We start from the raw sequence: 15742 nt of genomic DNA on the forward strand, positions 1-15742 counted from the left end.
TAAATCAGAAATATTAGGAGGACATGAAGAGATGTAAGGCAGTCCAGCATTCTTGATTCTCTCATCTACCTGAAACTTCACTCCCTCATTCTATCCCTTTTCCTCTCACCTACACTTGTAGCTCACATGTGCTCATTTCAAGCAATAGAAATGACAGTTACTTTCAACATACCTTCAATGGGGGGGAAGTGGGGAGAGAAGGTGCTAATCAGTGAACACAAAGGGCTCCTCCAAAAAACACCAACATGAGTATTTTATAGAGAATTAGAAAAAAGGGGATGGACACATTTCCTTGACACTGTGATTACACATTTGGAGGATCTGCAAGCATACACAGTATTTATTAACGAATACAGCAGAAAATATACCAAACATCTGTTGATGAGTATCAGAAAGCATGAAAGCTTAAAATCAACCGCGGTGCCATTTAAAAGCAACTTTCCATCTCCGAACAACGTGATAGTGGGATAGTGCTGTAGCTTTATCCTGCCTTTACTGAACAGACTATCCCTCCAGCACTGTGAAACCACTAACTGCTAGGGGGGGAAATGTTTAATATGATATATATCATCAGAATGCTGCATTGTCAGCTTTGGCTCTTATTTTAATTACTGATAGCCTGGGTTCATATTTTGTTCAATGATCTATTGCATTCACACATTAGGGAGTAATGCAGTAACTTTTTAGCATGTTTCTAGGCACCTTGGTACCACAGCAAGCTGTTACCTGTGTTTCAGAATACATACAGTAAATCCTAAACAAGACTGCACTGCAACAAGGCTATTCTAGTGTTTATTTTCAGCATTTTAAAGCGGGGAGAAATGTTAGTATGCTCTGAATTTAGTTTCTTCAGGACCACAGACTACCTGCTATTGCTGCTGTACATGTCCATCTTACAGTTTGTAAAATGCACCCCCCCCAGCCAAACAAGCTTTGGGAAACTGTATAGCATGCTTCATTCGTATGAAAAGATAAAGGCATAAACAGCCTGGAGCATCCAAGTAGAGATTCAGTACCTCTCAAAGTATCAGAGAGGTGGAGGGAAAAAATCAGCTCAAGAAGAGACACTCTGAACTTACAATGGAAGAGGCTGGAATCCATCTCTCTTTTTAAAGAAAGAAGAATGAATCTTAAAAGAATAAAACAGCAGACAAAACAGAACTTCAAGTGAAACAGCCTTTTCTACTCACCTAGTGCTGAACACCAGAACAGGAAGGAGAGGCAGCAAGTAATAGGCAGAGAAGAATTTCATATTGTAGCTCGTCTGATCTGTTTTGTCGGCTTCCTCTCTCACTATCCTCTTCCCTGTGTCTCTCCCACAGGCTTTCTGTTTTCCAAAGCCCTTATTCAGAAAACAGCCGCTCGGGTGTGTGAAGGTCCGTGGATCTGTAAAGGCAGACAGACCAACAGACTGACTAATGAAGAGAGCTTAGAGTGGGGTTTGAGCTTCAGGAGTGATGTCACAGGCAATGGAGCTGCTGCTGCAAGCCTACTGCCTGATAGTCTGTGATTATTCAACACAGTGACTCTATTGATGTCCTGAAGGATTTGTTATTACTAGCAGTTTAAGTGGCAACCAGGGAGAGAGGAGAACACAGTGGTTGGCACTTAACTCTAAGGTTATAAGAGTGCCTTGCAGATTCTGCCTGGAATAACCCCCCCCCCCCCAAAATTTTCTCAAAAAATAAAAACAACTTTGTTTGAATTCGCCCGGAAAAACCCCCCCCCCCCAAATATCTGCAATAATTAAGATCACATTGCTTGGAAGAAATAAATCTGTATAAGCTTCACAGTACAGAAACAGGTTCTCCTAATTTAAAGTAACAGACAGATTCAATCAACCTGATGCACCCTGCTGGGAAGGGCGACCTCTGCAAAGTAGGAATCAAACTTTATTGTTCCAATTAGAAATTCATACACTACAGCTTGATGCTGGCAGTAAAAAAAGACGAGCAGAAATAGCTTGCAAAGATATATTTTGAAACATTAATGTCATCTCTAAAAATCCTTAATTACAAGGAGAAACCCATAAGAGGCTTGAAGACAACTAAGATTTTGTTTTGCTTCCCATCTTTTTGCCCTCTCAGATCTTAATTTTTCTTTAAATAAATCAATAGTTGATAGAGGCACTTTTTTATTTTAACCAGCTATTTATATTCTCTGGGGTTAAATGCCCTAGGTGGTGAATGAAGCCCCTAGTTTTCTCTTGTCAAATAGTTTGTCAGAAATACAAGCCCTAGATGCCATTACATTTGCAAAAATATATATAAACTATAGTGTAGGTTGGATAAAATATTCTCACACTTTAAAATGCACCAGTAGTATGTTTTAGTCATAGTTTAAGTTTATGTAATGAGAATAAACAGTGAATGAAGCAGGGGGGATAAAGAGATCTTTCGGTTGTTTGTATCCTTAATCGCTTATGTGAAAGGCAACAGTGATATTGTATATACATAAGAGGAAAGCCTTCAGATTTCAGTCTATGTTTCTTTGCTTTCATTATTCCCTGTGGAGTGAAGTGGGAAACATTTGCTCTCCATCCAAATAGTTACAAGTACACTAATTGTAGTAAATGGAAGGGTTTTTTTTTATTGCCGTAATGGGTACTAGTAAGACATTCCCAAAGAACACAAATATAACCAACACTATTCAGCTTACATGGAAAAGTGTGAAGGAGTGAGAAAAATGACAGTGCACATAACGAAAACAGAGAATGGTGACATTTCCCCTTCTCACCATTTCCTAATGCTAGCTTTCCACTTCAGTATGGCTGGTCATCATATCAGTACAACTGTTTACAACTGCAGAAATGTATTGAATCAATATTCTATTTTTTTCCATGTTTCATACAATGGCACCAATTTCTCTCTCCTTCTCATACTCTGCTTTCTGCAAGTCTTTTCACAGTGGGTGATGAAGTGAACTTGGGTTCACGAAAGCTTGTGCTCTCTCTATATATCTTATTTAGTTAGTCTATAAAGATGTGTATCTATCACGCCTTCTATCAAAGAAGCAGTCACATTACCATGGCTGCTGGTGACTGAATAGTAAAAAAATTCGTAAAAAGTGCAGTCTGCTTGTCATTTCCTTACCCAGCAAACCCAACCTTTCCTGGCCACCAGGCACCTCACGTGCAGTCATGTACCACTGGTTTAATCCTTCCTTCATCCCCTTACATGCACACACAGTTGACTGAGTAAAGGGCACTGGTGCATCAGGGAGTACAGCATGCCAGATGAACCCAGAGTGAGCTTCTCGAAACTCATGCAGTTATACAACCTGAAGAATTATTTCTGAATTATTTTACTGTTTCTACTCTTTACAAAGTGTTTTCCTTTGTAGGGAATTACGCTGCCAGAAGCCTTCATTTTTCCTGATAGTTTGGCCATGGTCTCATAAGAGATCTCAAATCTATAGCTGGGCTTGATGGAGTGAGCACATCAGCATGTGAATGAAAGATGCTATTTTACAGCTATCGTAAAAGAAATATAAAAGGGCTATCACTCCAAGAATCATTCCACCACTGCACTATGACTGCATTCACTGCAAGCTAACACTTTGTCTTGTATTCATTATATACTAAATACACAATTCATAGATTGACAATGTTATATATAGATTGAGAATGATATATTCTGCTTGATTAATGATTAATTATGTATTTGTACAGTGAATATCACAATAAAATACAGTCTTCAACTATGTCAAAGTCAAAGATCTGCTGTATCTTAATGGTTCCTCAGGCTACAGCAATTTCAGCGTGCCAGTGTCTATAGCCAATATCACACAATGGCTTGAAGTGGCTAGCGTCACATCTGGCCATTTTAATTCCCCAGCTTGAATATCCACTGCAGCTAGGCCAACTTTGGGATGAGTTCAGAGCAGGATTAAAACTGAATACCTCTACAGCCGTATCAACCTTCCCTCAACAGGGGGAAGTTGTGTTAGTCTAGGCCAGGGGAGTCACTCATCTGACCCATGAGCTGTGCGAGTTGCATGGGGCCAGTTCAGAGGTCCAACCAGTCCACAGACCAGCCCCATATTCCAGACCCAGCCCATGTCCCAGAGTGGCCAGAGTGGGCAGATCATTCCAGAGTCAGTGTGGATCCCAGGGTGGCCAGAACAGGCACTGCATTCAGCATGGCCCTAGAGAGGCTAGAGTGGGAGCTGGATGGCCCCAAACTGGCCTCTCCAGGACTGTGCTGCATGTAGAGCCTGCTCTGGCCACTTCATGACCATGCCCCACACAGCCTGTGCTCCAGTGGGAATCCACTGCATACTGGTTCCAGCATGCATCCCAGAGTGGGCACCACATGTGGAGCATTGCTTGAAGAGGCAGCACTGGGGGCCTAATGGCAGGGCTCTGTGAGATGGAACTGACCTATGGATCAGATCTTTCCACCCCTGGTCTAGACCCATAGACAACTCAAATAATAAGGAATTAACTTAGCCACGGTATGCTTTTAATGATATTATTAAGTAAATTTACCCAGAGCCAAGTTAACCAGAACACATAATTTATCACAGTTTATTCCAGCCTGCCTCTCACAACCTGTTCCCCTTTCCTAACAGCAAAGGATACATCCAGTGTGATTGTAGAAGGAGCAGAAAGAAGAAAGGAAATCCTTGCTAAAATTATTCAAGAAGTCCTTGAACTAACATGGAATAAAGTGCCATGCCCAAATTATATCATTCCTTCATCCTTAGATCTCAACAGCATCCTGCAGTGGATATCTTTTCAACTATCTGATCTTGAGATCCATAGAGAATGCCTCCCTTCCACCAAGCTATGAATGAACCCCACTTGCAGCATTTTGTAGAAGGGCTCTCCTCTCCATATAGAGCTCCCAGAATTATTCTGCATGTATTTCTCTTTCACAAACCCAAGCCATCAGTCAGTAGGTGGTCCCAACAGTGGGTGACAAATATCTGAAAGTACAGCATCCCTAAATGTCAGAATTTAAACACAAAATAGGTTACAATGAAAATGAACAGGTAAATTCAATTAAGGACATAAGAACATTTTTACAAGCAAACCTCTTTTCCTGTCATTGGAAAATCTAGCTACTAATACTTCAACACTATCATGATATTTCATTGTTCATAACCTTGAATTAAACTCCATAAGTGGCATTCTTCTTCCCAAAAGCAGCTAATTGACCTTATTTTCTACTTTCTAATGTGTTGTAAATTTAAAGACTTATTTAATTTCCATCTTGGGTATTTTAAATAATTACATTTATTTTTCTAAATATATGTGGAATTGTATCAGGTTTTCATCAGATATATAAATACTTTATATACTGTTTTGAATGGTAAAAATTATGCCATATATTAATTAGATTACAATAATTTAGTAAAAAAGCCTTGTGAAGGGAAAGCTGAAAGGCACCTGAGTAAATGCCTTATTTTCCTCTTATAATTAACAGTTTCTCTTCTATGGCTAGAATGTATGCTAAATAAAATAATTACAACACATCTGATGAGTAAAAGTATTTCTGATTATATGGTCCTTTGCAAATAATTATATGCACTAAGCATAAAGTAAATAAAAAGGAAACAATGGAACTGCTACTACACAATTGTTTCCAGTAATGCTAACAATTTTATTTTTTCTGATACCAGTGAGACTTACCAGTTCTACAACTCCTGAAAGCTTGATTAAGTATATTTCACAGTGTGAGAACATTATTCTGTATGCTGTTACACACTTTTGAAGTGTAAGATGAAGCTACAGGCAACTTTTCAAAATACAGCATAAATTCATCTTTCTCCATACCAGACATGACCAATTTTGGTAATACCTAGCACAAGAAAGTCCAAATTTTGACTAGTTCCTTTGTGAACCACCATAAAAATAAAGGATATATTGTTAGGGGATTAAAGTACATATGGGGGTTTGCAATGTGCAAATATGCTAACAGAGAGGTGTGGATGAAAACAAATTATATAAACAGAAATATGTATATATTTTACTACAGAATACTTTACCAAACCATTCTTGTGGTGTCTAAATACAATATTTACTTGCATATAAACCATGAATATAAGACAGCCCTCCAGAAATTAGATTCTATATATGGAAAATGTATACATTTGCTATAAAGTTTTCAGGTATAGAAACTAATTATTGGAGGTTTGCCTTGAATTTGTCCCCCTCCTACCCACTGCTACATCAGAGAGAATAGATCTGGGGGAGGGGTCAGATAGCCCACTTGCCCTCTGCCCCCACCCCAACTTCTTGTGCCTTCAGCTGCATCCCCACATACATATGTTCATTGGGCTGGGCGCCAGCAGAATCAACACTGTTTCAAGCCATGGTGACCCCACAGCCCAGCACTGCATAGTATATATGTATACTCCAGATACTCCCCACAAAGACTCCATGTGCTAATTAGCCCCCCAGTCATGACTGGAGCTGGGTGTTCTTGTCACAAATCCTGGGATCCTCCCAAAATATACCTGAAGATGAAGTGCAGGGAGACCTGGTCCAACTCAACCTCTTGGAGGGTAGGGCCACACTAATCATATTTCATAGACATTAGACATTAGGGCTGGAAGGGAGCTCAGAAGATCATCAAGTCCAGCTCCCTGACCCAGGGGCAGGAAGTCAGCAGGGATCATAGGATCCCAGCAAGATAAACATTCAGATGTCTTTTGAAGGTGTTCAGAGTAGGTGCTTGGACCACCTCTGGTGACAATCTATTCCAAACCTTGGGGCTCAGATAGTAAAGAAGTTCTTCCTTATGTCCAGCCTGAAATGGTCATGGAGGAGTTTGTGACCATTCAACCTTGTCATCCCTTGGGGCACTCTGGTGAACAGACATTCTCTCAGATCCTGGTAAGCACCCCTGATGAACTTATAGGCAGCCACCAGATCACCCCTGAACCTGCGCTTTTCCAGGCTGAAGAGTCCCATGGCTCTCAGCCTCTCTTCATAAGGTCTGCTTTCCTGACCTTTGATTATGTGCATGGCTCTCCTCTGCACCTTCTCAAGCTTCTCCACATCCTTTTTGAATGGTGGATCCCAAAACTGGATGCAGTACTCCATCTGCGGCAACACCAAGGCTGAGTACAACGGGAGAATGACGTCTTGGGATTTACTTGAGAAGCATCTGTGGATGCACCATGATAACTGACATGACAAAATACACAAGGCTGAGAGAGGGGCAACAGAGGGATTCTGGATAAACTGTTTGGGACCCCATTTGGTTATGTTTGCCAGATATTGAAGGCTGATAAAGAAACAGGAATTATTAGAAATGGGAAAGAAAGGCACAGTCCAGCTCTGGTGATGAAGAGGAAGTTGAAATGTATTTAGTGTAGTGGCTATGACTTGAAAAAGCATTGGTGCTGAGGGAGCACAATGGGTACTACCATCTGTCTTATTCAGGGAGCTGTACTAAGCTATGCGTATGGTATGTTCCCACCAGCATGATTGCTCAATATTTTATAGTCATTTTCATTGCTGGCTGCACTTAATCCATTTCATATTTAGTTTCCATTACTGAGCACATGATTTTGCATCATTTTAATGATAGATAACATATTTAATGGGGTTTCTTTGTATTCAAATGCAAGAATGCTGATTAGGGGAAAAAACTTCCCTTACATTCAAGCAAATAATGTATTACATTTCTGTTCAAAGTCATACAATGTTGCAAGATCATACAGCTTTGCTAAATGCTTTGCTAAATAAAACATAAAGCTGCTATATAACATATGCATATAGTAGTATGGAGGTCAGTATCATTAACTAATTTACAGTTGTGGAAACTGAGGCAAAGGTGGCCACTTGAAGGAAACAGAACTCTGGTCATTTGAGTCCAGTCTAGTTCTTAATAAAATGGGTCATGCAACCTCCTTAGATCCATATTACCATTTTATTCCAAGGAAGTCAGCTGATATATATATAACTCATGTGTACTATTATAAAGAGCTCTAAATAGTACTTAGAGCATTCCACCATTTTTTTTAAATTCCACTTTTCTCTACATACAAATACAGAGAATTATATAACCTGGTAACAATAGGAATGATATGATATTCCAGATAAGAGCGGGATAATGAAACTCTTTAAAACACAGGGAATACATGAAGCTACAAAAGACAGAGGCCGGGAGGTTTTTAGTTGATAATTTTTTTATTTTTTTTTTACTACCCATGCAACTTAGTGCTCATTAATGATGTCTGACAAATTTGCATCCATATATCTGCCTGATTAATATGCCTGCTTCAAATACTTTGAATTCTTGACTATATCATAGTATTCTATGCAACTCCTCTCTCCAGTTGGCAATAGAAGACATGGATTCAATACACTGTCTGTCAACAAGACAGGTTTATTGCAATGGGTTTATGGGATAGTGTGTTGTACTGTACTGCAGCATGACACATGTAAGCAGCATTGATAAATCAGCTGGTTATCCATAAGCAGAACCGATAGTCACAAGTGAATGCAAGCATCAGAAATTAAATCCTGGTGTCATATCACATTGCAAATCCAAGTCTATTTTGTTATCCATTCACAACCCTGGATTTCCTTCAGCATTTTCTTTTGTAAATTTCTGCCCATGACCTTTGTCTCTCTAGAATACTTGGGTATGTATAAGCATTACATTTAGATCACCCTAACCAAGGTTAGGGCAATCTCAATGCCCTAGTATGCAAAAGTTCACAGGGTTTAGATTGCTTTAAAAATGGCACGCCCAATCTAAAGTTTGTTCAGGTCAGAGGTAAACTTCCTTTAGACTGACAAAGGATTAACCTAATCTAGTGAGGGCTAACCTGGCCTAATAAACATATACATGCATTCACAGCACAGCCCTAGGGAGGGAAAGTCCAGCTTCTAGCCATAACCCTTGCTGTCCTCACCCCCATCCACAACAACTCCCTCTCAGACTGGGCAGCTCTCCTCTTGGACCCACCATCCCACTCCTCAGCCTAGCAACCCCTCCCCCCACAACTTGCTTACCTCCAGCTACTGGCACTTTACACCAACAAACAGCAAATGCTTGCATGCACAGATCCCGACTCAGATAAGCAGCTTAAACTAAGTTGCCTAAACCTGAGCGGGGTCCCACAAATACCTGTTTCCACCCTTTAATTTGTTTATATGTACTCACTGAGGTTCAGAAGTCCTCATAGATTGTGCTCTGTACCTGAAACAGCCTGGATGTTTCTGGCATACTGCTAACCTCTTCCAAACATTTCTGAAGAAGACAGGAGTCAAGGTGTGTTCAGAAAAAAAATCTAACACACAAAATAGCACTAGTAAAATAGCATGACTTACCTTTGCTCTTAAAGGTTAGTTCTTGCTCCTTTCTGAACTTCATAAACCAACACAACATATTAGCTAGGTATCAAGGAAAGTCAAGAAAGTATAAGTCCTTAAACAATATTTTTATTTATTAATATTTTTTGTATTGTATTGCCAAGGAAAGAATTTAGTTCTGGAATAGTAAATGGAAAGTGGCAAGTTGTTAGGTCTAAGAATAGAGTTTAGGATTTTGAGTCCCAAGTGGCATAGTTCCAATGCAACAGCATTTGGTGGAATCACAGTAGGCTCTAGTGACTCCTTGGAACAAGGACTTCTATGCAGATGGCATTATGCCTCTAACATGGTTATATATATTGGTATAATCCACATGATGTAGATGATGAAGTCCTGGTTGCTCATTTGCATGGGGGGGGGGGGGGGGGGGGGGGGAAGAGCATGAATGTAGAACAAGAAGAAAGCACCTAAAACATTGAGAGATTTTTTATTCCTAGTAATGTATGGGTTTCTCTTGTAAGAGGGGTTAGTCCCACAAAAGAGAAAGCTGAATTTGTTATTATTGCCCATCATAAACAAATATGCTATGTAAGTTATATTAAAAAAAAAAATCACATAGTTAAATTTAAACAGAATTTGAGATCCATTTGTCAAGGTTGTCTTAACATGTCATCACCTCAATTTTTTTTGAAGTATTAAAATGTCAGTTTCTAAGTTTAAATTAAATATTACATTACATGGCAAAACAATGTTAAAATAGCAGTGAGGGGGGTATTGATACATGCTGCTTTATTTTTACACAACTAGGAGACTGATGAATTTGGCCTGAGGCTGGTACTTTACTGTCCTTGGAACCAAAAAATGAAATCCTGGCTATCAGGCTATTTATCATAGCTTAAATTTCAAAAGGGGAGAACACAAGTTTCTATGGAGGTCACTTTCAAAAGTGACCAGATAGTACACTTGGTAAGTAGATTTCTCCTTTAAATATAAATTCAGTAGTTCAAAACTAAGGATCAGTACCAACATTTAGACAAAGTACACCTACAGCAAATATAGGTTCCTAACCTTTCTCCCCTGCTTTCCTCCCCACACACACACACACACACACACACATATGCATGCTAAAGAAATACACACATATTTGATACAAAGAGCTGAGAAAATGGAACTGCAGCTTATAAAATTCATTTTACTACATAAGCCTTATACAGGTAAGAAATCAATGAAATGTATTAATTTTTTATAAACTTTAAAAACTGACATTGGAAATTGTATTATATCATATAGCAATCTAAAATGTATACGTTCAGAAAGTGTGCATCTGCATACATTATTTTCTTTTATTCTAGTAAAAACATATTTTTCTCTCCCCAGTATTTATGGTGATAAAGCTTACTATTGGCAGAAGTCTATTGCATTTTTATATAAACACAAAAAGATGGTTGAAGCAATTTATGCTACTACAGAAGAGAGAGACCTCAAACCAGTTTCTCCTATATATTCACAAATCTTTTATCCCAGGCAAGTGAAGTGATTCATTTTTAACAGTCCTGCAATTTTTCTGAGCATAGACTGGATAGCAAAACTATATAGTTCCTTATCTTCGCAGGTTTTAGAAGAAGAAAATAATCTCTCTAATGGACTTCATGATCAGTAAATTCAGAATAACAGGAACTGAATTTACAAGCCATGTGTTTAAGGGGAAAATACATTATTTTATCTGGAAGGCTCTGCTTTCTTAGTATTCAAAATAGGAATAATTTACAAGGTATTAAATACCCAGCTCACCTGGTCTACCTAACTTAGTTACATATCAAAGGGACACCATATTTTACATAAGTATTAGAGCTGCAAGAGCTTCTGAAGGTAATCATCCAACCATTCAAAGTCCACTAACCATAGAACATAATGATAACCAAGTGTCCTGTGGTATCTTAGGAAACTGAAAATTACAACCTGACTATGGGTTTCTGAACTTGCTCGTGTTCAGAGATGACTTAAACATTTTGAAGCTACTCATCCATAAAATTACTTAATGATAAAAGGGGTTCTGATTTTGATCTCAGGTATGCATCTTCAATAAATAAATAATAAGTCTGTAGCTGCATTCATTTCATGAAAGATACTCCCAACTTGCAACAGAGTAAGATCAAAATCAATGCCACAGGCTACACTGTACAACTTAAATGGTGAGAAAGCCTAAGATACAGCTTCCCCTTTCCAGTGTTGTTGTTCCAGAAGATGGTACAAATCTTCAAGCTACATTTTTAGGAGCGGGCTCAATTCCCTTAGAATTTTGTTTGCTTAATACCTTGAGAATTGGGCTATCATTGTCCAAAGTCTGCACTTACAAACTGAGGGACCCAAATTCAAGGCCACTTTTGAAATGTTGGGCCTATAATTTTTTTTAAAGGTTATGTTTTGGATCTGGATAAAAAGAAAAGAAAAGGAGGACTTTTAATCTACTAAAATAATTCAGAATTTCTTTCTCCCTCTCCCCCAATCAATGGTCAAACAAGGTCTAAATTATTTCTATGTGAAAAAGAATACACTTGAGTTTTATGAAGAATCAAATTAAAATCCAGTGAGGTTATTGCTAATACATGTGAGGTTTTTTATCTATAAAAGGATTGAACAGGATCCAAAAGATAAATAATTCATACAAAGTCATTAGGACCTATCACTCCTTATAAAAAACTCTAATAATGCACCAAACATTTCAGCTTTCATTAGTAGTATCTCTGTGTTTTGGACCCTTACTCTAGAATAGTAGTTTATTTTTAAATTAAAGAATGCATCTACTTTTTCTACCGATCAAAGGGGATATCATTTTAACTCTTTGAGAAGAAATTATAAAAAAAAAATTAACTTGTCACTACATGCCAGTGAGAGGGGAGACAGGAGCCCCCCAAGCGTGGCTCAGACCCCTAACTGAAGCACCACAGCACTTACCTTAGGAGCCAGGGCAGACGGCAGCAGGGAGGAGGCTGGAGCACAGACACCGACACAAACACAGGCTCAGCAGTTTCACAGCTGCCTGAGTCTGCGTGTTGGGGAGAGCTGAGGGCATGGCCTCCGAGCAGCATGGGCTGCTCAAAAGGCAGCCAGAGAAACAGCTGGGGCAGAACAGGGATGAAAGGAATGGATCACCAGCTGGGAGACACCGTCTGAGGAGCTGGGAGGCTCCAGCTCTAGCCCCAGCTCCCCGGAGGAGGAGGCTGCTGGCCACCAGGAGACCGGTGAGGCAGGAGGTGGGTTCACAGACCGGCAGGAGCTGAGAAGCCCTGCTGGAGAGCAGCAATCAGGTGGGACACTGCGGGGAAACAGCAAGGTTCTGACGAGGAGCCCTGGAATTGGGATTCAGGGCAGACCCTCAGATCCACAATCATCCTCGGACAGCTCTGGAGGGGGCAGAGCCCAGGGAACCATGAGCCATGGGAAGGGGAGCAGAGGGACACTGGCAAGAGCGACCAAGACAGCCAGACCCCAGGTCAGCCGGACCAGACTCCAGGGTGGGGACGCTGGAGGAACTGGTAGGGACGGATCACAGGGAAGGTCCCAGTACCTGTACACACTAAAGGAGAAGGAGATGGACAAGCCCCCAGGAGGGGGAGAGAAAGGAGCCCGAGAAAGAAAGAGAGAGAGAGAGAAAGGCAGGATCAGGCGCACTACCAGCAGGTGCCAGCATCTTTTCTGTTGAGTTGTAAATGACCCCAGATGGGGCAAGTTTATTTTCCTTAAGAGAGCGAGACCAACCCGAGACCCGGGGGTGACTCCCCCTTAGGGTTCATGGCCCTGAAGACCCGGCCCTGGAAAGGCGGGCAGTGTGGGGAAGATCTGTAGAAAGCAGTTCCGTCTCAGGCCAAAGGCATGGTAAGGGTGGCGTAAAGGGGAGGTTTTGGAGCCCCATGAAGACAACCTCCAGGGTCGAGACACCTCCAGGCCCCAACTGGGAACAGCCTCCCCAACTTATAACAGCAAAGACATGGCAGGCGAGAAAGAGGGGCAGCGCCCAGACCATCTAAGGGGCACCAGAACAGGGTTTCATCCTGATGTTGCTGTGAGGCAGGGCACCCATGAAGAGTTCCCCAAGGCCTTACAATACCTATCAGCAACAATGCCCAACACCAAATTAATATAATCTCTCAGAATCTGAATTCATAATGAACTCTTGTGTAATCATTTTAAAATACCTTCATGCAGAGTATTTTGAAGAAATATCTCCTGTAAAATGACATTAAAATAACCTTTAGACTGTGACACTAACAACAGAAATACAGATAAGTTAACCTAGATATTTTCCAATAGCTAAGAAAAATGAACATCAGAAGCAATAGATTTATTGCGTTGTATTGGCCTACCTACTAGAGGACATGATATTATGTTTGTTTATATACCTTGGTCATCAGTGTGACATTTATTCTGTATTTCTTTTCTTTAGTATACATATGTTACAATATTTTAAAGTTTTTTTTACATGATTTATATGGTTAAGTATATGTTAGCATGAGGGAGCATGAGGATATAGGCAATATAAAACAGAAATAGGGAGAAGTGGACTTTCTATAAAAAAGTTTGTAATATTGTAAGAGCAAAGCAGGAGTGTGGAGCTCTATTTGCTTTTTACCAGGATTTTCTATCTTAAAATTATATAAAATTCTTATTGCATTAACTATTTTCTATCATTCTATTTATATTCTATTATTGCAAAGGATAAAATGTGTAGCTCCAATTCAAAACTGATATTAGATATAACATGCACTGCTAGGAATGTACTTCTGGTTTGTACTATTGAGATAGATACTATGCTAATACAGTACTTATGAAAGGCAACTGAAATAATATAAGTTGTTAATACCATATAACAACTAAGGCACAAGTAAATGTTTTGGGATCCATTCATAACTTTGCTATTTTCAATAGAATAATTCAATTGTTTTTTCTTCAGAAAGGAAAAATACCATATTAAACAGTTTTCTATCCATTCTTTTATTGGATATATATTTTAATCCATGTTTAGCTAATGTGCCAAAATTCACACATCAATTATTTAAATGTCCATTATTTTTAAAGTCAGTTGGTTTGATATTGCTGATAGCTGAGCTATACTTCAAGGAACACAGGGAAAAACAAACTGATTTATTTCCTACATTGTAGAAAATACAATGGTATTAAAATACACATTTATTTCTCATTGGGTAATTACTAAATCCAAGACCATACAAAGGGAATTTTGCTCAGCCCTAATTTTCCGGGGGAACTTTATTTAGCTTATCCCCGATGCTTGAATTTTCACTGTACAACCAATGTGATCCTGACAAAAGGTAGACTCTGTATAATGTCAGCAAGAGAACTGTTACGAAGCATAAGTTCAGTATGAGACCAATAGCTGATGTACCCTGTGGTGCCCCGAGTTGGTGCTGTGAATATAGTCCCAACCCACAGCCGGGGTCCCCCAACTCATGTGCCATGACTCGATGGAATATGTAAAGAAGGAGGGATTTCAGTGGTGTTCCTTCTCCTGTTGACCCAAAGATGGGGTACTCACAGGTGCACCGTGGTGATCCTTGGGGCTCTGCCTTCCCTACCCCCCATCCCCCCCCCAGCCACTCAGATCTTCATGCTCTCACCCCAAGAGGGTATCTGCCCCACAACTGTGGGTCCGGTGTGGGCACCAACCATCTGGATCCTACCTTGGTCCTGAGGCTCCAGACCCTGGCTTCAGGGTCTGAGCCATTGGAGTAGGTGATCCTCACAAGGAGGATCACTGCCTTGGAGCCCTAATGCTCCGGGGCTGGGAAATACCCATCCCTAGCCAGGTTCCAGCTACTGCCCCAGCTCCTGTGCTGCGGGCCAGTGTCTCCAGGACAGTTCCTGCCGGTGCACCGGGTCTCGGCCTGGCCAGCATGTTCCCAGCTGACTTTCATAGATTTTCATATTTCATAGACATTAGGGCCAGAAGGGACCTCGGAAGATCATCGAGTCCAGCCCCCTGCCCAAAGGGCAGGAAGTCAGCTGGGGTCATAGGATCCCAGCAAGATAAGCATCCAGTTTCGTCTTGAAAGTGTTCAATGAAGGCGCTTGAACCACCTCCGGTGGCAGGCTGTTCCAGAACTTGGGGGCTCGGACAGTAAAGAAATTCTTCCTTATGTCCAGCTTGAAATGATCTTGAAGTAGTTTGTGACCATTCGACCTCGTCATCCCTTGGGGCGCTCTGGTGAACAAACGTTCCCCCAGATACTGGTGGTCACCCCTGATAAACTTGTAGGTGGCCATCAGATCACCCCGAGCCTACGCTTTTTCCAGGCTAAAGAGCCCCAGGGCTCTCAGCCTGTCATCGTAGGGTCTGCTTCCCAGACCTCTGATCATGCGCGTGGCTCTTCTCTGGACTCTCTCAAGCTTCTCCACATCCTTTTTGAATTGTGGAGCCCAAAACTGGAAGCAGTACTCCAGCTGTGGCCTCAC

General features: G+C 40.6%; 1 protein-coding gene across 5 annotated transcripts in view; it reads right to left on the reverse strand.

The window, feature by feature from the left end:
• Window positions 1-15742, reverse strand: part of LUZP2 (leucine zipper protein 2) — a 488403-nt gene that overhangs the window by 413082 nt on the left and 59579 nt on the right. For all 5 annotated transcript variants that reach the window (XM_025200387.1, XM_025200385.1, XM_025200386.1 and 2 more), the window contains one exon: window positions 1191-1386. In XM_025200387.1, the coding sequence (XP_025056172.1) occupies window positions 1191-1252 (62 nt within the window). In that variant the 5' untranslated portion in view covers window positions 1253-1386. The remainder of the gene's footprint in view (window positions 1-1190; window positions 1387-15742) is intronic.

The sequence above is a fragment of the Alligator sinensis genome, unplaced genomic scaffold, assembly GCF_000455745.1.
Source record: "Alligator sinensis unplaced genomic scaffold, ASM45574v1 scaffold165_2, whole genome shotgun sequence".
NCBI classification, from domain to species: Eukaryota; Metazoa; Chordata; order Crocodylia; family Alligatoridae; genus Alligator; species Alligator sinensis.